Source organism: Pleurodeles waltl, chromosome 9 (assembly GCF_031143425.1).
Source record: "Pleurodeles waltl isolate 20211129_DDA chromosome 9, aPleWal1.hap1.20221129, whole genome shotgun sequence".
Taxonomy (NCBI): Eukaryota; Metazoa; Chordata; class Amphibia; order Caudata; family Salamandridae; genus Pleurodeles; species Pleurodeles waltl.
Window position 1 is genome coordinate 1,171,978,535 of NC_090448.1, and position 24,134 is coordinate 1,172,002,668.

Sequence of the window (24,134 nt, forward strand, 5' to 3'; positions counted from 1 at the left end):
TGCTTACCTGCATCCGGTATTAGTGTAGCCAACTCCATGCTCTCTAAATAGTCGAGTGGCCCAGTCAGCACACAAAAAAAAACAATTTCTTGTGCATGGGCTGCAATTATTGTTGATAGGGCTGGTCCCTGCTGTGGTAATATTTGCATACAGATGGTGCAATGTTTCACAACTTGCAGGGTCTTAATCTTCTTACTAGGCTCAGGGCAAGTTCAAGTGTGTGTGTCTAGTAGAACAGGGCCACAGGCCTTTTCTGATTGTAAAGTTTCCACTATTTAACTTCTTGTGGGCTTACTGTGTGTCGGGTAGTTCCATGACTTCCTCTAACATGGACCAGTGTGGGACAGACACTGTAGTTCGGCAGCACTGCTTCAAAAGGGTTTATTTCAGTATATATATATTTTTTTTTTTTAGAGTCTTAACATAATACTACACTTTTGTGAAAGCAACAACTTCAGCATCTATATTATTCCCGTGTAACCAAGATACCATTAGAGAAATGCATGTTTGTACGGCGTCTGTTTAAGTAATCTTTGCCCATTTCAAGGCCAGGATAGCTTTAAGGGGAGTGTACTAGGTGGTTATTGGGCAGTGCTCAACTAACTATAAAGTGATTCTGTCCCAAGGCATTGCTCAGAACCGCCCACAGCGTCTATTGCTGTCTAAGGTTTGAGGTTGGGAAGTGGATGCTTCCTGTAAGGAGTAGTTGTGGGTTACAAGCTCCTAGTGGGATATACGAGTACAACTCTGTTAAAGTTGGTCCACAGGCTGAAATCTTTTAGAAAGATTATTTTTTTCAAGATAGATGAATAGTAAGAGTGTGAATAAGAAAAAAAAGTCTGCAGTTGCTTGCATCTCCTAGACCTGTGATACAACCTCATATGTTTTCTTGTTTGTACATCTTGACTGTACTAAGGTAAACATTAAGCTTGTGGCCTGTGATGCATCCAAGTTGCTGCTCTTTACTTTTCGTGCACGGAGAAGTGCTAGGCTTTGGGGAGACTTGATCTAAATCACATTACTTCATTTGACAAGCGTACACTTCTGTGATTTGTTCCAGGTATGCCTTTGTTCAGGACTCACAAGCGTGATGTTCCCTAGCATTCATTCTATCTTCGTTTATTGCTAAGAGGGTACTGCAGCAGGGATAGTTTCATAATTCCAGGACTTGTCCTGGCCTTCAATCACAGCAGCGCAGGATCTGGCAACTGTTTCTCTTTCTTCTGTACAGTTATACATCCATCTAATAATGCTGAACGTAAGTTATAATAGGTTTTTACCCTGTTTTGATTTTAAACTTGTTTCGGTGTCTGTATATCTGAATCCTCACGCTTCTACAATTTCTTTGATGCGACTGTTGGTCATGTTTTAATCTTTCTAGTGCTATGGTTCCTGTTGGACAGGGGATTAGTAACAATCAAGCTCTAGACCAGTGGTTCTTAACCTATGGTCTGGGAACCCCTCTTGATTAGGGGTCTGCAAAATCTTCTCATGGGTGTCTGACCACACATTCAAAAATTGTTTAATGGGTGTCCCCAGTTCCTGTAATGATTAAGTGGCGGGTCCGCAGACGTCAGAAGGTTAAGAACCACTGCTCAAAACATATACGTTTTTGGGGCATGGTTCAGGAAGGTTTAAATGCAGGTATATTGGGGAGGGATTGCACTGAACCACAGACCATTAACCATATGTAGACCTCTCATAGTTTTTATTTAAGCCTTTTTCTAGCCAAAGGATGGCACTGAATAGGTTTTCTACAGGTGTGTCCTGTTTACATGCAGAACAAACTTGGTTTGGGACAAACCAGACTCCCCAACAAAGACAAAGGTGCCTAAGAACGTCAAAGGTGATGGTGCTTCCCCGGGCCTCTCCATGGAGCAGATTGATTGAGTTAAACTGTGGCATTAAGCAGTTGTGAGGCTGTCTGATTTTGTGTTCCAAGGTTGGCACAGTCCATCGGCAGCTTCCCGGTTTTACCAGTTTCAGCTGGGCTCTGGTCCTCTGACAAGCAAGGACTTCTTACCCGGTGCAGCTTATCCTGCTTACTGGCAGAATTTTTAGTGCAGTGGATCTCAGTAGCCCTGCTTGAGTAGGATCCATGCTTTGCTTCAGCATGGTGAAGGAAAGGACATTTGCTAACTAAGCACAGCCCAGGAAGATTCAGACCATCTGCCACACTGGTGTGCAGCTCTTCCTTGGCTAGAAAAGGAATTGTGGAGCAACTTTACTCTTATGCTTTCTCTGGTTTCTGCTTAAGTCTGCCTGGAGAAGGCCAGTGCTGGTACCTAGCTTGGCTCACTCATTCTTTGGTTCTGTCTCTGTTTAGACAAAGCTATCAGAAAACCTAGGGGAAAAAAAACTTGTTTTCGGACTACAGTCCGCAACACAGGATACTAAATGTTATACTGTGAGGGGCTACGGCTGAATGCTTCCAAGTATTCTGGTTAAATGTCAGCTATATTTCAACCAAGTTGAAGTCCACTAGTACTTGATTAGCAGAGTTAGCTACTCCGCAGTATCAGCTGAACATCAAGGTGTATTGACTCACATGTATGTGGAAATGGAGAGTGATAACTAAGACTAACCTACCTTTGTGCATTCACGTGCAACCAGATGAGTATCCTAGTCTGGATCCACGCTAGTAGCTTAGGTTGCCTCCTTTGTGAGGATGTCCTCTTCCATAGTGTTAGTTGTAGCTACTGATGTGGTGGAGATGGAGCTTTGCCAAGTTCAGAGGAAACAGGCACAGGACTGTGGCAGATTTTATGTGAGCATGGCCTGGGCTAACTAATGTGGTTGAATCTCGTCTTCCCCTACTGCATGGCCCTTATGCTCTACCCACAGCCCCTCAGGTTGGCTCGATTCTCCAAGCAGCTTCTTTCTTGCCCAATTGATGCACTAATGACCAGCCTTCATTTAAAAGGGGCTAAATACTTGACATACCAGTTTGCTCCTCTTGCATGAATTAACATAATTTAGAGTCTAGTATTAAGTCTATATTGTATCCCACTGCATGTTGTTTTTCTTTTAGTATTTTGGCGTCAAGTCTGATTTGTAGTATTCCAGGCAATCTCTAAATAAAACATTGCTCTTACAGGTCCCAAGTTGTCCTTTCCGTTCAGATGAGCCTTATGTCCTCCTCTTTGTTGCAGGTAGATGCTTCTAGATGGCTGGCTAGCTACCATCCGTGCTCAGTGTTTCCGGTGTGCCCGATCTCCGCTGGCTACTCCACTGCAAGTGCTTAACATGAAATAGCACCAAAGTCCCCTCAAGGTATGCATTAACTTTTAGTCTGTGGGTTTGTTTTATTTGGGCAATTATATTGGGAATGTTTGTTAAAAAAGTAAGGAACTTGGCGGAGCCTTTTGGACCTCGCAGCCCCTCTGAATGGTGGCAGCAGAGTTGACGCATTAGTGATAGGAACTGCTCCTGCTGCACTTTGAATTTTTTTTAATGTGCTGAATGTTTTGGGCATTTTTGTTTTATAGAAATACCTGCAGTTTGTCCCTCCTAATCAGTATACACGTCAGTTGGTAACTGACATGTTTAGGGGAGGTGGGGAGTGGGAAGGGGGAGTGAGATCAGTCGCAGTCAAGGGGTGCGGTCACGTCACCAGCATGCCCAAGGGAAGCCTGTCTGCGTCCAAGCAGGGCTAGCTGCTGGTTACTATAACCAAAACCTCACCTATACCTCCAATGAACTTTAACACACTTGGACGGATATCAACTTGTGCCCACCACTCGAGTCGATATCACATCTGTCTAACTTAGACCTACTAAATAAAAATAGCTCAGCAATTGAACTAAGCAACAGCCATTCCCCCCCCTCCCTCCCCCCCCCCACCCCCCCTTACCAGCACCCCAACTGGGATTGATAGCTCGGTTAACCAACTTAGGTTTATCTATCTGAACACTAGATCAGTGGTATGAACACCAAATATGAATATTTCAGTTGCTGAACTCTGAAATTGCTACCTACGTCACAGTAAGCGACCTACATGTAAATTAGGTGGATAAGTAGAAGCTATAATTAAATAAAGCAATAAAAAAAATGAAGTTTACCTGTAAGATTCTTGGTGTGGTTTCCCCTATCTTTTCGGCATCTGACCTCCTGTTTTGATCCTGTACTGAATTTAGTTTTTGTTTGCTTCAGGACTCTGGGCACTTTACCACTGCTGACCAGTGCTAAAGTCAAGTGCTCGCTGTCTAAAGTGTATTTTTAATTGGCTTATCCATGGTTGCCAGATTTGATTTACTAGTAAGTCCCTAGTACAGTGTGTGCCCAGGGCCTGTAAATCAAATGGTACCAGTGGGCCTGCAGCATTGACTGTCACCCACATGATTAGCCCTGTAAGTATGACTCAGACCTGCCACTGCAGTGTATGTATGGGCAGTTTTAACTGCCAATTGATCTGGCAAGTGCACCCACTTGCTAGGCCCAAACCTTCCCTTTTACTACATGCAAGTCCCCCTTAAGGTAGGCCCAAGGCAGCCCCTTGGGCAGGGTGCAGTGCATTTAAAAGGTAGGGCATGTACTGGTATTTTACATGTCCTGACAGTGAAATAGTGCTAAATTCGATTGTCATTATTGCAAGGCATACCTCTCCCAGAGGTTAACATGGGTATTGCCTTGAAATATCTTTCAAATGTAATTTCCCGTTGGGAGCAGATGGAGGTATGGAACTTGGGGGTCTCTGAACTTACAATTTAAAAATACATTTTATGGTGAAGTTTTTTTCTTAAATTATAAGTTTGAAAATGCCATTATTGGAAAGTAGGCGTTCTTACTTAACCGTTCCGTGCCTCTGCCTGGTTGTGGAATGCACATCTGGGTCAGGATGATCGTTGGGCTGTTTGTAAATTCACTGTAGACCCGAGGCCAAAAGAAGCAGCATACAGATAAGGGGGCTTTGTTTCAAGCAGAAGGATGTTATTGCATTTTTAAAACGGTAACAGTACTTAACAGCAAATATTAAATACATATTTAAACATTGCCATCTTTATAAAATAATTGGGAAAACTGAGGTGGGGCCCAGTGATTCTTATTTTTCAGCTGAGGGGTTGGGGGGGGGGGTGGGTGCAGCATTAAACTTTTTGGAGGCCACTGCTGTAGAAGTCGCACAAAGGGAGCTGAGGTAGGCCCTGCATATCCTGGTGGTTCTTTCTGGGGTAGAGTGGAGGGAGGAGCTGACACTTGCACCTGAATAGGGCTGCGCCTGTCCTTACACAAAGTAGTCTCCAACACCCTGGATTGCGTCTGGGGGCCAGGCACTACAAAGACTTTCCTTTGAAGTTTTCTTGTGTCAAAAGCAGAAATGAGTATAAGTATTGGGCCTCCGAGACCACACCTTTAGAACACTTCCATACTGAGGACATTCTCCCAGGAAGAAGAGCTGGATGCTGTGAATAGAACTGCCACTCAGTCTGTTGCTTTGTTGTACTGGCCTGCTGCTTCTGTCCTGGGAGTGAAAGGATTGGGCTTTGCTTTCTGCATCCTGCTTTCCATGATTCTCCAAGGGCTTGAACTGCACTTTCCTCCTGCTAAGAATTCTCTGGGACATCAAAGACTTTATCTGCCAGTGCCTGGACTCTTCTGCTGAGAGTCCTGACTTGTCCAGTGGTGCCAAATCAGTCCCTGGGCCTTTGGAAGTGGCAACTGGTGTCCTGAGGAAGAAAATCCACGTATCAGATCACCGTGGCCGAAAATCAACGCATCGTTTGGCTTGCAGCTGAAGAATTGCCTCAGCATCTTTGTCCCTCCTTGGGGCGGTTTTGTTACTTCCTTGCAGATTGCTCCTGTTACATTGATAAAGCGAACTTTTTCCATTTGTGTCTCTCCTTCGCTGTCATGCCACTTTGAATCAACACGCTTATGTCAACTGTTTTACTTTTCATTTCAATTTATGTGGCAAGAAAAGTCCTGTTAGGAATTTACAACGTTAATGGCTCTAACTCAGGCAAATACAAGATCCATTGCATTACAAATGCTTGTTTTTTAAGTAATGCTGCAGTGTAGGTAATGTAAAAGTCAGTTGAACAGCAGTGTTTTTAAATCATCTGAAGATGCTTGATTAAAGTAGCAGTTGCAGCTACAGCTACATAGATTAAATTAATTTAGCCCAGTTATAATAGAAGGAAGTAACAGATTGAACTAAAGCATGAATGATCAGGACATAAAGTCTCTTGTTGAGAAAGGAAATGTTGCGACATACTTGAATTTGACACTAGTCACTTTGACAGCATGCGGAATAAGCAACAGTTTAGCATCCAAATAAATGTCTAGATTAAGGACTACTGGGGAAAGAGTAAGGCAGGTATCCCTAACTAAAGACCAAGAGGCATGACTGGGTCTATAAGACGTGATTATTAGCAATTTCTTTTTCAACAGAATTAAAAATCATTACATTTTGAATTGTCTACTAGCAAATTAGATGAACGCAGTAGGACAGTATGGATGACTAAAGCAGTGCTGATCAAAGACAAACTGTATAGTTTGCATACATACAAAAACTTGCACAGACTGAGGTTAACAGATTGGTTGAGAAGGACCCTAGAAATAAAATGACATGAAAGGATAGAACCCTTAGGAACAGCACTGGTAAGAGGCGAGGCTTAAGAATTTGACCTAAAGTGGTTGTGAAGGCCTGGTAGAGTTCTGTCAGGTATGAAATTGGCTTTCTTTATAGAATATCAGACATTTTGACCGACTTTAGTCTAGATAAAAGTAGTGAATAGGCAATATTATGGAGTCCAGCAGATACTTACAGGTTTATGTAGAACTTCTAGGATTACCACCACTACAAGTTCAGTACTACATCTGGGTCTGAAAACTGTTTGAAACAAATGTAAATTGTCATTGTGCACTACAAATATTGGAGCTGTAATTTTAAAGGAATTTAGACTTGGCAATGAAGCAAAGAATTTGATCTGAAATTGCTAAGGTCTGAGGGATCCAATAAAGGTTTTATCAGCAGAGATCTAATCGTTGTTGTTTTTCCGTTTATCTGGAAAAATACCCGATAGAAAAACCGATTGGAAAATGTTTAGCAGCTTGTCTGTCATCAGTACATTGAGAGGGCAAAGTCACTCTGCTAGTGCTGGGTTATAGGGGAGCCAGCAGAACTGTTCTCAATAAGTTTCTAAAAGAGCTTCTCTCTAAATGATGGCAAAATCGTCCAGCTCCCTCAGGCAGCTTTGTTGCATTGGAGAAATTTCAAGGATAGCCTACATAGGAATGACTTTAGATGTAAAACAAGCCCTGATCTTAACACATGTTTTGCAGCATGAATACTTTTCTGGACTTGCATGCTGTGTGTCTGCTCTGCAATCTAGTGGTTGGGTCCTGAACTTTCATCCTATCTTTCTTGTTTTTTAGTTTTTTGTTGGGTTTTTTGGGTGTGTGAACTTCGTTGACTGCCATTTGGTGATAAGGCCATCCTTTCTGTGATGTCAGATGGTGCCCCGAAGTTCCTGGGGGTCGCTGTCATCTTAAGATTCCTTTTTCCACCGTTAGGTCTAGAAGTACACGGGAGGAGCGCTAAAGAATGTTTCAGGAAAGAAAAGCAAAAAAGGCACTGAAAAGCACCAAAAACCACTGGAGGCCATGAGGAAGATTGAAGCCCGGGAAGAGAGCTTCCCTCAGGGAGGGGGACGCTGTTGCTGGAGGACACATGGACGGAGAGTACAGACTAGAGGGCCAGATAAGGAATATGGAGGTCACCCCCTTTAAATTCTCTCCACTCCAACCACAAGTTTGAGCAGAGGAATCCACACAAGGTCTGTAAGTTGTCAGATGAATCACAATGCTGAAGAATGCAAGGCCTCTGCCAAATTCCTGCCAAAGGCTTTCAAGGCCAGACTGATGCAGCAACTCGCATTAAGTCATGACTGTCACCCTGAAAACACAAGAGTCTCCGAAGGACCTTTGATCTCTCCAGCAACGACCAAGGTTGAAGTTGAGAAGGAAGAAGTCCGGTGCCAAAGGGAGCGTTGTCGATGGAGCAGAAGCTGTGAGTAAAATGCTGAGTGAAGCAGAATAGAGGAAGGTAACGAAAGCCCCAAAGATCCCAAAGGCTAACTCTATGTCGAAATAGTGGATGACCGAAGGTCGGCAAAAAGAGCCACACAGGTCCTGACCAAAGTACACCGATGGGTACAAGCCTCGACACCGGCAGACACAAAGGAGTTGCCGATAGAAAGGGCCAGGGAGGTAAAGTGCACTCTTTGCATTCATTCATTTATTGATTTTATTTTTTTAATTGCAGCATTGAGTAAGTATTAGGGAGCAGACTAAGATGTGCACATGATCGCTGTTTCACCACATTGACCCTATGCCACTTCTGTAAATAATGTGATGAATACAGTAAGCCTACTGAGTGTGTCTGTCTTCACAGGTGAACTTCAGCAAATATAAAGTTCCTCCTTGTTTGAGGAGACAAAGCCTGGGGAGACTTTAGCCACTTCACACTCCCTTGTTCAGTCCCAAAGACTGACAATCCAAATAGGTTGGCAGAAACATGTTGACTACATATTAAGAGAAGTCAACGCTGACAGTTGAAAAAGTTAAATTAACTTAAGGACTGCCTGCCTAATTTCATTGGATGTTCTGCACATAAGCTTAGTCGGCGGCTACTGATAAAGTGGACTATCTCTTGACTGACCCTGCTTAAACTCGCATTGGTCCTTCAAATGCGACAGCTATTCATATGTATAAAAGGATAGTGTGATTATCTTAAACTTTGTAATTGTGTTTGTAACAAGTATCTACATAACAATGTTGCTGTATAGTAACACTAAGCAAGGCATCTAGATAGTAAAAAAAAAAAACATTGTTTAAATGATGGTGTTGTCCAATAATAGTGTTTTGTTGACTAAGGAAACTAAATGTATCCTGCTAGAGTTATTAAGGTTCCTTTTCTACACAAATGCCCAAAACTTTATAGGGTTGCTGGGGACCACCCCCCTTTCTCTCTGCTGCCCATGTAGATTGGGGAACTGTCACGTGGACCCAGCCACGCTCAATCTAGCAGTGTCTCCTGAACACCTGGAGTTCGGACACCTTCATCTGTCCCCAGGACAATGGAAATCCTGAGGAATGCAAGACAACTGAGCACCAGAAAGTGCCACCAAACCAAGTGGACCAAATACATCCATTGGTGCAGAGACCAAGAAAGATTAGAGGCAAGGGCAGAACATGGGGTGGTGCTAGCATACCTAACCCCCCTCCTAGACTGTGGCCTAAATTATGTATCACTAAAGGTCCTCCTGGCCTCCATAGTCACATCAGAGGAACTGAGAAGAGCATTTGTTTACTACCAGTAATGAAAAGATTCTTGTAAGGATCAGAGAGTGGTGCCACCAAAAGCAGTGCCAGTGCCCATGTGGAACTTTAATACAGTGCTCATGCAACCTGTGACGGAACCTTTGGAACCAATGCCCAAGACTGAATTGAAGTTCCTCACCCTAAAGATGTGCCTAGTAGCACTCACGCCGCAGTGTCCGCAAACTGCTAGCACTGACAATCCTAGAAAGCATACCTTCAGGTCCACAAGGTTGATCTGAGAACGAACCCCACAGTTCCTACCAAAAGTGGTTATCACCTTTCCACATCAACCACATCATCCAACTGCCAGCCTTCTTTCAGAACCCAAAGACTTAAGCAGAAAGTGCACTACATACCTTGAACGTACGAAGAGCACTTTTGTGCTAACTACAGGAGATAAAAGCAATCCGGAAGGGTTACCAACTCTTCGTCCCCTTTGTAAAGGCAAGCAGCGGAGACTAGTAAGCAAAGGGACAATTGCATGATTGATAGTGGAAGCTATCAAAACTTCCCTGCCCTCGCATAGAATGACCTTACCCACATGTCCCAGGTCACACAACAGGGAGAAGGGTGCAACCCTAGCATTCATCGCAAACATACCACTTGCCTACTTTGGCATGGCTGCATCTTGGGCATTCCCACACATTTACAAAAAGCTACTCTGTGGACATCTATTTGAATTGGGAAGCACTGTTGGGACAAAAAGTACTAGGATAACAGTTTGCCAATTTACCCACATTGCCACCCATCCTTCCCAGAGAACCAACCTCTGCTACAAAATCCAATGCACATCATGTGAATCCAGAAAAGGATTCCTGTTCCAAAACGACATGGTTACTTACCAATGAGAGTAGTTTTGCAGCCTGAAGAGTTTTCTGATACACATGCAACCCTCCCACCTCTCCAGAAATGGGAGCAAAGCAAACAGGTGAGTAGAACAAGACTGAGAAAGGAAATTAAAAAAGAGAGAAAAGAAAAGGGAAACAGAAAAAAAATCTGAAGATGTCGGCAATGCACAGGAACTTCCAGGGTGTTTGACGTTGCACCAGGGATGGACTTACCACGAAATGGTGGTAGACGCCCACCACCCCAAAAAAAAGAGGAGAAAGCAAAAATAGTACAAAACGTGATTCTGTGCCCAATCACTAGATGGCAAAATAGATGCACAGCACATGAATCTGGACAACTCTTCAGGCTGCAAAACTACTCCTACTGGTAAGTAACGATTTGGTTATAAAAAAAAAAAAAAAAAAGTCAATGCACTTTGCTATCACAGGAGTCCGAAGTTCATTTGCAGTTTTAATTTGCTTCTTTGCTAGATTATGGAGGATGATATTAAATCATAAAGCTTTTTTTGTTTTGCTTGTCCTATTTATACGTTTTTGATATCTAAAGATACAGAGACCCAAGATCAGGGAAAAGGTTTTCTTCCAGAGACTTTTGACTCGTCTAGTTTGTATGCTGCATACTGGAGAAAACCATGGATTTCTTGGTGGAAAATGTTCATCCCCTTATAGGAATGAACTTGTCCAAAGTAGCAACTGTGGACTAAAACAACCTAGACCAGTATTGACCCTATACTCACTACAACTACCTAGTCAATTATTTAGAAACTGTTTAAAATGAACCACAATGGATTAAAAATTTTTTCTCCATTGCCCCCCCTTTGATAGTTATGCTTGGATGTAGGGGCAATAAACAAGTACCATCAAAGGAAACCGCAAACTGATAAGACCTACTTATGGTGATAGGACTCCCCATCTTGCGATTACGAAAATTGGAAAGGATTGGATTTAGGAAAATGGCCTTTATTGTGAGTGTTGAAAAGTAATTTTTAAATGAACCATTTCTAGCACTTCATTAACGTGTAGCAGGATATCTTGAGGATTATTAATTCATAGGTTAAACTCACCAAGAACGGTTTTGCGCTTGTTCAAACAGTGTGTGTCATTGTCCTCCAAAAGGGCAAAGATATTATTGGTTGTTAAATTGGGGCTAGCCTCAATTTATTAATCAATTTGGGTTAGCCCAAATGTTTCCCAAGGTACCCACGGCCACTTCCTCTTATATTTCCCTGGCAGTCCTTCTTTATCTAATCCTGGCTTGAGGACTACTCACTCTTCTCACCTTCCCCCTTGCTACTTCTCCATCTCACCTTTTATCGTCTTATTTCCCATGTCTGCAACAGACCGCATCTTTCTCCCCATTCCACTTAGTCTCTTTTCTACTCCCCTGACCTCAGACTTCCTGTCCATTTCATCTATTTCCCGCCGCGCTCAACTTCACATCCACCTTCCTGTCCTAGAATTTTCCTTCCTGTTGATCGTGCTAGTCACATAAGATGTAGACCTTTCTTATGCTTCAATACTCATTCATTTTAAGCATTACCTCTTCTTAGTCCCTCACCAAATCTATATCCCTAATCAAAGAAGTCACATATTCCTCCTTGTCTGCTAATCAAAGGACTAGTCTCTGTGTAACTCACAACTATACTCTTCTTTCCTCCCCTTTTATCCATCATAACTAGGGCTTGCAGTTTGATATTCCATTTTTTTTTTTTTACATTTCCTTCCATTTATCAGCATTTATGTGCTCATTTTACCTGTATTTGTCCTTCCTAATTTGCGTAGTGTATAAATAAGACTGCGATGGCTCTATTTCCACATTTAATTGAGAAATTAATGCTCACATTTGAGTGTCCAACTGGCTTTAGAGAGATACAGTATAATGCAGTTATGTAAAATCATTTGCATTGTAGTACAGCACAAACTGCCTTATATTAGCACTTGAGCTCCATTAGCAAATGTTTTAACTCCACCAGCTGTCAATCTAGAGGCCTACTGACCTAGCTCTTGTGAATGACAGCAGTGAAAATCATCCAAAACAAACGACTTGCCTTATTTTTCCATTTTTAAAAAAAGCCATAAAAACTGTTTTCTGTCTGTATTCATCTGTAAAAACAGAACTTTGTGCCCTAATCATAACCCTGCTAAATCTTTGATCTATTTTTGTGATCAGCACAACAAATCGGATGCCTCACCTTGCCCCCTGGACTCTGTTACCCACCAGCTTAAACACTGTAACCAGAGCGTTCACCCAACAGACAACCCATGGAAACACCCCACCCTCCCAAAAACCTTAACACTACAACACCCTTCCTACTCGCACCGGAGGGGCACCAATGACTTGAGGATTTCCAAACCTAGCCAGATTATGATCCATAAAACCCATCTCTGTTTGAAGGTCAGACTATTCCCTCATCTTATTCAACATTTTTGAAAGGTCCCTTCAAAGACCAGAGTAAATAGCCAAAGTCAGACCTTATAGAAATCAGCCGTGCAAGACTGAACTTTTCTTGCTTTACTAATTTGTCTTTATTATAATAAAGCATCCAGTCAGTTTATGGACCTTGCCGTAGACACATGCAAATAACAAAACAACAAAAATAATAATCCCCAAAAGGCCCTTCTACAGGAGATGGGGGGAATTTCCAATCCCCTGTTTCCAAACACTTTACCAACAAAAGAAATGAAAATCCTATAATTTCTATTCGTCAAAGTGAGTGTTTTTCAGCTTCACAATGCCATGCACCGGCCCACAAGACCTTTTTAAAATCATTCGTGGGAAATCAGATGAAACCATGGTTTCTACACCCACACCATTTAACTCCAATAAACTGAGCAAACCTTTAATTCACAAAGTCCAGCTGAGGAGGGAAGTTAACTGATCCATACCACACTCCGTCCAGAACTGGAACTTCTTTCTCTTAGCCAGGAAAGTAGCCTTAGTACCATCTCTAAAACAGACTTGCGAATTGTCCATTCTAGCACTAAGTATTCACCCTTCTCTTCTGACTTGATGACATTATACCTTGCCAGAAATATATTTTGAGTTTCACATGCCTGTATGGGTAACATTTCTAAATTGTCCTCTTGTGCATCAAACCTTTTTTAATTTACTAGCAATACGCAAAGTTTGTTCCTTACAAAAAAAAATTAAGTTGTATTCATGAAAAATAGCTAATGTTACTGCACCTGTGTGGATTTAGACTGGGCAGTAGCGCAGAATTTTCCCCTTTTCATTTTTTTCTCCAAGGTTGTTTTTTAATCAGTTCCACCACAGTAAGGAACAGTACACTGAAGATAACCAAGTGATAAGAGACACATATACAAAATGGTAAACATAAGTCATCCAGCTCAAACACATGGCTAATTATAATCTTCAACCATACAACTCAAAAAAGAAAAAAAAGTAAATTTATAAAAACCACAACACTTCCATTGCTGAATTTTCCCATTCTTCAAAACATGGAGGACTTTCTAAGAATGTTTTAGGGCAACCATTGCATGTTGAAGGCATGCTATGCAACTCTGTCTTAAACTAGCTTTCCAATTATGTCCAGAATAGCTAAAGAGGCAGCGATCTGTACATGGACGAAGATACCTCAACCAGCATACCTGTCTGAATTACCTCGTCCGAGGAACAGCCGTAATCCAGGAGTACGATGCCTGTCACCTTTCTTCTGGACTCCCTACAGAAAGAGGTGCCCGATCTGCCTGGAGATGCCTGACAGAGGCTCATGATTAGGGAAGGAAAGTTCATTGGACACTAAACTGTGAGGTAGTTTGAGTCATCCTGTGATCTACCAGCTACATCGGAGGAAGCCATGTATCCTTACCAGCTTGCCCTTGGTGTGGCCAGATCTGCTCCCACTTACTCATTTCAGTGACTCAGATCTTTCCTCAAATCACCGATGCTGTCAACATCAGCAGGATTCCACGTCCTTGCATACTATACTGAGGTTTTAGGTGGTCTCTTGAAGTCAAAGTACTTAACAACTAGATTGAGTTGAGGGCGTAGTCACCCTTTACACCTTGATGTCACCTAAAACGATGGCTTAACCTGTTGCCTCGTCAAAAGATGGATGCATTTTCAAACGTTAGTATGATTGTTTGCTATACGCATGCTTTCTTATATTCTTTTCATTTAAAAATATGCTGTGAGACCTGCATTTACAGGGATTTCCTGTTGAAAGATTCAGAGACTATCTTGGACCAAGAAGTAGAATTACAGGTAACTTTTTATTTCCATGGTCATTGTCTTGCTGGCTTCAGAAGAGGCCGGTCTGATACATTTTATAAATCGTCAAAGTATGTTTGCAAAGTTGCATTTAGGAAGTGATAGCCCTTTAGGAATGCCATTCACCCTTGTGTGATACTTTGTTCATGGGATAACTGTCTTGTTTTAGACACGATAAATACTCAACAGCATGCAGTGTCAGCCACTTATGGATTCCAGACTATGGTTATCTTTCTCTCTGCCCAAGTTTTCTGATAGTAAACTGTGCCAGACTGCACTTATGTCTTTTTTTTTTGTTTTTTGTTGTTGTTTTAAAGTGGTGCATGTTCTTCACACCCAATTAGTAAACAGCCTAATATTTAAAGCATGATTGAGTTCAGTATTTTAGCCTCTGCAATCAATTTATAACTTGTCCCTCTTTAGCCTGTCTTCACTAGAAGAAAAGTCCAGTGACCATGGGTGATGGTGTCCCATCTCTGACGCAGAACTTACGTAAGTCACCTTTGACCCTGAGCTGCCTGCAATGTCTTTATGCCCGTCTTGTGGTGATCTTTTCCTCTAACATTGGTACTCTCATCCATTATGCTGTTATGTTTAAATAGATGGTTTTGGACAGGAGAACGGAGACAGTTCTTGCTTCAGTTTTTTTTTTAAGAGGGGTCATCTGTGTTCTTGGATTCACATTGGAGCTTGTAACAATGAGTTAAAGTCCAAATAGGTGTGTGTGTTCAGAAAATTGCAGGAAACGCTATTCCCAATGAGCAGATTTTGAAAATTTATATCGGAATGGTGCTAAGGTTGGGCCTGATGGACTTAGAAATATTACTGTTAGAAGAACCAAAGCCAGAATGGCAAATACCAGATCACTCCTGGTTATGCTAATATTCATGCTTTCATTATCAGGACGGAAGCAATCGCCAGTTTACTTTTTTCACATAAAAGCAGTTGTAGGCTGAAATCTCTCAGCTGTTAGACATCCAATACCTCAAACATGAGAACATTATACAAATAAACCCAAAATAAGAGTGTTCACTTTATAAAATTGTCTGCAAATGCCAACAGTCCTAATTATTACATTTAAAATAGCTGCTGGATTGTGCTGCACTGCCATGATTGCTATAATTGGCAATATTATCCAGCATCATTGTTGCTTTTAAACGCCTAACTCTTCCCCACTGCATCAGTTACTCGTAATATCAGATGAAGGCTATGGTATTTTCATGAGATGCTTTTGAAGAGTTTGCTTTCTTGCAGCTGTACAGGTTTTGAATATAGTACACTAAAATGAAATACTGTACCAAGTGATTTTCTAATCTGAATGTGGTTTCTGGGAGTCCTTTTGGAGCGCATGGTTAGAAAGGGTATTTGTAGGTTTACCTATATGGATATGTTTGTAAAGAGAAGAGAAACCACGGCACATCACACGTATGTAGAGTATTAGATTTATTCCTCTATGGTGTCTCGGGAAGCACATCACTTGACCCGGTGAGGCAAAATAGGCACGTCGTCAGAAGGCCAATACAATTCTCATATTCGGGAAAACAACAGCAGACACGTGTTTCGTCATAATTGACTTTTTCAAGGCTGTGAACATATACAGATGGAATACGTCAGTCACACATATTGCTGGTATCATCAAATATTATAATGCCAAGTGTGCGCTAAATTAGAGAAAAGTATTGTGAATAACAAGAGAGGTCCGATGCCACAGGTGTTTACATATATATATAAAAAGATAATATAGCCCTTCTATAGCCTACTGGGGCTATAGAAGGGCTATATTTTTTTATATATATGTCTGGTGGGTATAACAAGATACACCCTCAACCTGCGGCATCGGACCTCTCTTGTTGTTCACAATACTTTTCTCTAACCTGGCTCCTGCTGGCAGCGAGGGAGACACTGCCCATGCAGGGAACCGGCTGGAGCAACCTGGGTTGGGCTCTCTGGGCTGCTTCCAACAACGAAATGCATTGGGGGTTCCCAGGTGGGTCTGGGCACCCCCAAGAAAAATACCACGTCTTGTTGTGGCCTTAAGATGATAGAGCCACCACCAGCAAAAGAAAAGGAGTGTGATGGAGCTGCAGAAGCACCCAGCTCCCCTTTATACCTTTCCCCCTTCCAAACTAGCTCAAAGAACTTCCCTAGAGAGATGTTAAGCGGGGTCAGAGGTGATGACCACCCTGGACCCTGCCTATGATTTCCATGCACTCCCCAGGCTGGAGCTTCAGCTCCACAGCTGTGAGTGCACCTCAGCACCCTCTAGGGGCTCAGTCGTAGGTTATGTGGACTAAAGGATGTTAGAGAAGACACAAATATGGTGTATATTGAAAAAATGCTTTATTTAAAATTGTTTTTCATAATGGTCTGAAAATGTTTTACTTAAAAATGGTTGTCATAAGGATTTGAATGATACTTTGATAATTCTTATTCATGATGGTTTGACAGTGTTTTATTTAAAAAGTATTGACCATGGTTTTAAACAATACTTCATCCAAAGATGATTACAGTGACTACATAGAGGGGTGTTAACGCTGATAGTAATGCATATGCCTGAAAGGCAGTGGAAAGCACAGTTGCTGGGGTCTTTATCAGACCCAGTGAAGAGTACAATTTCATCTTCACACATGTTGGGAGTCAAGGTCCTGGAAGGCCCAATGGAGTTAAGCAACTGTGTTAGGTGAAATACAAAAAGCGATAGGCATATTTTAAAGAATTTGACAGGGATGCTGTCTGGTCCTGATCACTCACAGGCATTGTTTGAAGTGCCTTCTGAATTTCTTTGGGGGGAGGTTGGGTCGTCTGGGAGTTCCTTATGGGTGCGGGATATGGCGTTGAATCAGTCACATAAGTATTTGTGTATGTCAGAGTTGCTCATACACTGCTTGGTAGAAGTCTTGGAATGCTTTGTCAGGTTCCATGACCACCCAGTTGATATCCTGTAGTTTGAGCCTGGCTATGAGCTTTTTGCCCCATTGGAGGTGCAATTTGTGTGCCAGAATTGTTCTCACCTTGACTCCTTTGTCATAAAAGCTCTGCTTCAAGTAGAGTAGGGAGCAATCAGCCCATTCGTTCTGTGGTGATGCGTTGGGGGGCACAGGATAGCTAGTTTCCTGTGTTGGGTCTTAGTAGAATCTTGTTTTCCTTGTCATTCCAGCACCCTTATTTCAAAGAGCCTTGACTCCGGTGCCCTATCCGTCTTAAGCATGATGAGGAAACACCCGATTGTGGTTTGGAAAGCATCTGATAGGGTTTTTGGGGAGCAATCAGCACGAGAATAAATTTGAAAATATTCCTTGATGGCATTAACCACTGTATCCTTATGCACTGGGCCATGCAGGATATGGGGCTGAGGCTGCCACCTCATGGAATAGCCTGGTAGGCCTCTGTCCTTAATCTATTGGCTCTCCCAATGAGTTGTCTCTGATACTGATATCGGAGATATCCACCAGTTGCATTCACTGGAGGACTACATGGGTAACAGGGATATAGTCTGTTCTTGAGCAAGTGGTGTGCACATGGGAGTAAAAGGAGTAACCTCATGTTTCAGAATACATGTATCGCCAAGCATCGACTAGTCCAAGCTCGGTAATTTTCTTTTAGGAGCGACCGCATCACTTTTTTTCCCTGATGCAAGTCACAAGTTCAGTCCAGGGAAGGGTCTCAAACCAGGTTGAAGACCCCTTCTCCCCCTACTGTGTCTCCTACCGCATCTTTTATGTGGTTCTGTAAAAGGGAGTGTAAGAAGGAATCTTGTGTGGTGTTTGGTTTGTAAATGTTCAGTGGTAAAGTTTTTTTTTTTTTTTAAATAAATAAATGTTAAGGAAAAGGTACTTTTAGAAAGTTAACTTTTCCCTGTTTAAAACCTCTAGAGGCCCATTTGCTTTCCCACTTCTACCAGCCAGTAATTGTCTTTCGTTTAGGCCTGAATGGGCATGAAATACCTGCCACAATGAAACTAGTTCACTGAAGACTTATCTTAACCTGACAGAATACACAGACTGATGGCTGTAAGCATCCGTTTTGACATAATGTCAAATCCTACTTGGCCCGTCTGCTGGAGTTTTAAATATAACCCTTTGGGCACACTTCAAAGGGTGGAAACAGGGATGCCAAAAGAGTTCTTCTGTATCCACTGTCTAGTTGCTAAAAAATAAAAAAACCCTTCTTTTTTTCTATTAGACATTTGTCTCTGGGTCTGTTGTGTGTACAGTTGCTGCCCTAAATTGGATTTTAGTGTTGGATGTGGGAGGACAGAAGGAATACTGTTCCCCCACACACCCTCAGCCCTTAGTTTGGCTGAACAGTTGAGCCATCTTTAAAATGCCAAATACCCCATTGGTTAGGGCATGGCTAGGAGTAATTTTAATCTACTAACTCAAGCCTTGCATAAATGCGACACCTTCATGCACCCATTTCAACACAATCCTGGACCTGTGAAAGAACAGAAGAGGACTAAACCTGCTGTCCGTACCCTGAAAAGAGCCCTGAAAGGACTGGATCTGCACTCTTGTATCCAGGACAAAGACGTGGACTCAAAGGGTCATAAGGCTGACCTATTAAAGTTACAGGGACAGAACAATCTCCAAGAGGCCTTTACCCTTAACTGCCCAGCTGACAGTGGTGACTGGACCCTGCTATTAAGCCCCCTTGTTGTGTCCAACGGTCTCCCCTGAGTTCCTGTGGTGCTTGAAGTATACATCTCTGGTGAACTGGGATATGAAGGGCTGGCTGAAGCTGGAAGGGAACTTCTTTTTTTTTTTTTTTTTTTCTTTTTTTTTTTTAACAGGACAAACCTGGTTGGTGAATCCAACCTGCTCTCCATAGCAGTCAACGTCAAATTACACATAGGTGACAGTCTACCACTACCATTGACTGTCACTGGCACCTTTTGCTTCTTTGCGCTAGTCACTGTCGCTGTTACCCCTTCTGTCTTCAGGCACCAACGTTCCATCATCTTTTATGGCTCTGATTCTAAACAGAATTTGCCACAGTCGGATAATGGGGATGATTTACCCTGTTACGATGATTGCTGTGTATAGATGGTTTTTCAGAGGCCAGTGGTTTTGATACTTCCCCTGATACATGGTTGAGTTCTTACCTTGGACTCAATGGAGAAGAGTGCTTTATTTTTGTGGTAGAGATGAGATGTGCAGGGAGGTCCTGGACCTACAGCTTCCTACGGTTGAAGTCAGGACTAATGTTCTTACTGTGGTTTTGCATGCTGAGCCAGCCTCATCTGAGCCCCTACTTTATTTCATTAGTCCCTGACTGACGCTCTTGTGGGTACTTATTCTAAGCGTTGCTCTTGCCCATCAGTGAATAGGTGTCAGGCGCAAACAGACCAGGACCCTAAAACACAGGTTTTATTATGCTGCCTCCTGTTCCTGAGAGCTAGATGATCCAGACTTCCACCAGCAAAGTAAGTCTGCGCTCATTCCTCATGACCTCTCCGGACAAGAAAGTTTTAAGGCATTGAGGAAGTGAGTTTTTTTTCTTCTTCAGCCTGATTGACATTGAGATCGGTGAGTGCAGCCTTCCTGTTAGGTAATTATAAGCATGCTCTGTGGGACCTGGTCGGTGAGATCTTTCCGGCACTCCCAGAGTTTTGGGCCTGTTAGGCTCACACTATTCAGGATGGCTGGGATGCAGCTTATGTAATTAGGGGGTAGCCTTAATACTACTGATTGCTTGGAGTGATCAGTAGTATCAACTAGTGCTTGGGGCACTAGTTTGATGCTTCGCTACCAATGTGGATGTAATCCACTTGCTTTTCAGAAGATGTGCAGGCATCCCTAATGAAAATGCTTTTTGCTGGGTGCTGCCTAATTTTAAAAAAAAAAACTTTATTTTTTTTTAATTTTCTTTTTTTTAATTATGGACTCTTTCCATTGGCTTTATAACCACTGCTCATCAATTTCCTTATGAGTTTCGATCCTTTTGAGGCTACTCAAGAGGTCTGACCTATAGACAATACCAAGCCTCACCACTGCTGCAACAGCCAACCTAGCCCTTTTGTGGCTGGGGAGGGGATCTGATATTGCACAGGTCCCCAGGCACAACATTCTTCTCTGCCCAGCACTGCTCCCCTTCCCCCTGCATCCCCCCTCACACCACAGGGAGTCCTCAACTTCCAAACTGTATTTGTTGATCCTTAGCAGCACACAACCACACTGTGGCACGCAGAATCATACATTTTCTTCCAAGGCAGCATTCCATCGCAGCCCACAAATGGATCCTCCAGAATGTGGAATTGGCTCAAGTATCAGGACATCTTCCTGATCATGAATCACCTAACAGGCAGTTGCATCCTGAGCTGGTGCAGGACATTTTCCAACTTAGGGGAGAAACCTCCATGGACCTTTTTGCCATGTCAAACATGCAGTGTCAAATCGTCTATAATGAGGGAGCTGTTCTTGGCGATGCATTGAACCTAGAGTTGAGCACGAGATCCCCTGTATGTCTTCCCACCTCTGCCTCTCCTGCCAAGAGGTCTAAAGATCCTGGACAAGTCATTCTAGTAGCTCTGGACTGGGCCAGGAGAGTGTTGTACCCACAACTCCTGGGCATGAGCATTTGTCCCCAGATCAGGCTACTGCTTCGGAAGGATCTTCTGTAACAGCAGCAGGGCATGGTTCTGCACCTGAACCTGGCTAATTTGCACCTCCATGCTTTGAAATTGAACAGCAGCAGTTGACTGCGTTTGATCTACCACCTAAGCTTTTGGGATGTCATCTTTGCAGCCGAGCTAGCCTTTAAAAAGTATATCTACACTGGGATAGATTTCTGTGTGGCATCCACAACCTAGATCCCTTTACAAGCTGAACTATCAGATACACAGCTGCTTGTTGCTTCTACTGGCTCTCAAAACCACCTTCACGATCATTTCAGCTTGTTGCATGAGTAATCTCTATAGATGTATGTGTAAGATGAGGGCTGTGGCTGTGTGAGGAGAGTTGCATGAGTGAAACAATCTTCTGTGGTTGCTCAGGTAGTGACTGGGGCCTGGCAGTCATCAGAAGTGATTGGTCCCAAAGAAAGTGTCAGTGACATCAGTTTTTCCCTTCTTTCCATAACATTTTCTGTTTTTCTTCGCAGAAAAATAAAACCCTTATTTTATATCCAAATTAGATTCTCCTAAATAACTGTTCCAGTTTTACTAACTACAGCACAGGTGGCAAAACACACCATGTCCTTTGGGTTCAGTCTCCAAAGAATATTCTTAGGTTTACTGTTCAATATGATCTCGGTAGAGCAGTGAAAGCTTTTCTGGCCACTGTGACCTGTCCAAAAAATATGCCAATGCCGGGTAGCTGACTCATGAACAATCTTGCCACAGGCCAAAGTGGGCAAAGACACTAAGTGGAAAGGTTGCCTGATGGAGATGGAGAGCTGACTTGTTCCTTTTGTCCTCTCCTTTACTTTGGTGGGCTCATACTCCTGCTGGCAGCTCCCCACAAAACATTTAAAATCCTTTTGATGGACGGGCAGGTTCGTGAAGGAAGTAGGGCTTTGTAATTTTACTTGTGAACGTTACTTCCTCTTGTATGGTGTTGCCTCCTTACAGTTTGGCTGTACTCAAGTTTAGGGGAAGCACCATGTCCTCACAAAGCTCTGCATGTGATTCTGCATCTCTAGGCTACTTGGGGGTCTCCATATCTTTTCTCTTTTAGCTCTCCTGTGGGTACAAGGAGCCCTAACATAACTAGCCAGGTTGGACACCACATTGGTCACTGGTCATGCACTGCTCTTCCCATAGCAAGTGGGCAGGGTTGTAGTTATCTTTCCACCTTCCAGCCTCATTTATGCATTTCTGCTTCTGCAGCTGATCTCACTGGTCCTGACAAATGCAAGATGTAATTACGCACAGTCAATCCTAGTATGCTTGATGGGCCAAGATGGTCTGCTGACCCTCAGCATCTGCCCACCGTTGACCTCCTCTCTGGGAAGCTATAGTGTCCCAGCAAGATAGGGTGCTATAGCGGAGCCTCCCCAGTCTACATCTTCATGCTTGTGGATTGAGCGTAAGTGGCTGATAGGTTTTAATCTACTGAAGGTGGTGATTGATCTTATTTTATCTGCTTGCTGGCCTTCCACAAAATTGATTTACTCAAGTTGACCTGAGTTAATCTCCTTTGTTAAACTGATCCTCACAATCTGGAGGCTAAGTAGTCTGTGACCTTTTGTTCATGCTGTTGTTGGCCAGGTAAGGCTTTTTTTTGGGCACAGTTAAGCTACCTGCACCTGTTTCAGCCTTTGTTCTTTAACCAATCAAATCTCTATTTCAATCTCTTGTTGTGGTTTGCTGCCTAAAAGGCATTTTTCCCATGTTTTTATTTCCCTGCCCCCTTTTTTAATTTGCCCCATGAGGACCTCAGTTTAGGGATGATATTTTTTAAATGTTCTAGAAATTCTAGTTTTACTCTGAAACTTCTGAGGACTGTTTCTCATTGTAGTCACTTCTGCATTTCACACTTGCGAGCTGAATGTATTGTCAGTCCAACCTCTGTAAACTACCTTGTTTCGTGTCAAACACGGTACTTGTGCATTCTTTCTTCTGAAAGTGGTGTAAACCTTTTGGATGCAGAAGTCCATCCTGCTGTCTGCAGTCTGCTCTCTGCCACCGCCATCTAAGCAGGAGGAAGTAGCAATACCAGTTGGTTCCAGGTTTAGACATCTGCCAGTTAGCCCAATGTGCATCTGTCCATACTGTCGTAGTTTGGACTCTTGCTCTAGGCAAGACTGCTGGTTTAAGGATAACAGTACTTGTTTGTAGGCGACTATGCCTATCCTACAACAAGTCGCAGCTTATTGTCCCAACCCTTCCGGCTCACTAGCAGCACCTCACCAAAAACCCAAATAGTAAATAGTAAAAGGTGATTTTTGGCAGCCTTTACGCATGGACTCTGAGTAAGACATCTCAGGGAGTGCCGTGGTTAAACGGAGATTACCCCTTTCTCACAGATACATCATGTCTCTTTCAAACACAGGCAATAATGAAGATGCAGTAAAGTTTCAATAGTTTTTATTTAACACAACTGCACTCTGCGATAAGTTGCATGGGCTGCAATGATTAGGATAATGAACAGTGCAAGAAACAGAATTGTAAAGACGAGTCATTATCACAAAGACCCCCACCATCTTGCAATAGCATGTAAAGACATAAGGTGTGTAATATGTCCTGATACCCTAATGATAGGCCTAACCTCCTACCTAAAGGAGAGCTGGGTTTGATTAACCTAATCTGCCAATGCCATGTCCATGAGAGGAGCCCCCAACCCTCGTTACCTTGGAATGAGGTCTCTAGCTCAGACTCCGCAGGGAGACGAAGACTGGGTCAGCGTCAAGACATGCAGCATCGGTATCAGCGATGGTGGCGATGCCCGCTGGTTGGAATCCCTCGGATTATCTGTCTAAAATGTAATGTAATTATAGAGATCTACTTGGACCCCTGACGTAGGTGTGTTCCCAAACAATAGATAACAGACATGCTTGGGGCGGCAATTACTATAAACAATTCCCTCAAAAGTATAGAGAGGGAAAGTCCCCAAGTGTAAACACCTACTGTTTGTTTGTCTTTGTCACTTGATCTTGACGCCTTAGCACGGTGACACTGATAATGCAAAGCATAACAAGTGGCCTAACTATAAACAATGCAGCCATCTTAGAAGAATTAAATCGTCTGCAGTTCCAGTAAGAGAGAATATTACCAAAGGTAAGTAACTCATTTGTTT

General features: G+C 42.7%; 1 protein-coding gene across 2 annotated transcripts in view; it reads left to right on the forward strand.

The window, feature by feature from the left end:
- The window catches only part of G2E3 (G2/M-phase specific E3 ubiquitin protein ligase), a 245,406-nt gene that overhangs the window by 42,092 nt on the left and 179,180 nt on the right, over positions 1–24,134 (forward strand). For both annotated transcript variants that reach the window (XM_069209054.1, XM_069209055.1), the window contains 2 exons: positions 3,153–3,273; positions 14,824–14,892. In XM_069209054.1, coding sequence (XP_069065155.1) covers positions 14,856–14,892 — 37 coding nt within the window. In that variant the 5' untranslated portion in view covers positions 3,153–3,273; positions 14,824–14,855. The remainder of the gene's footprint in view (positions 1–3,152; positions 3,274–14,823; positions 14,893–24,134) is intronic.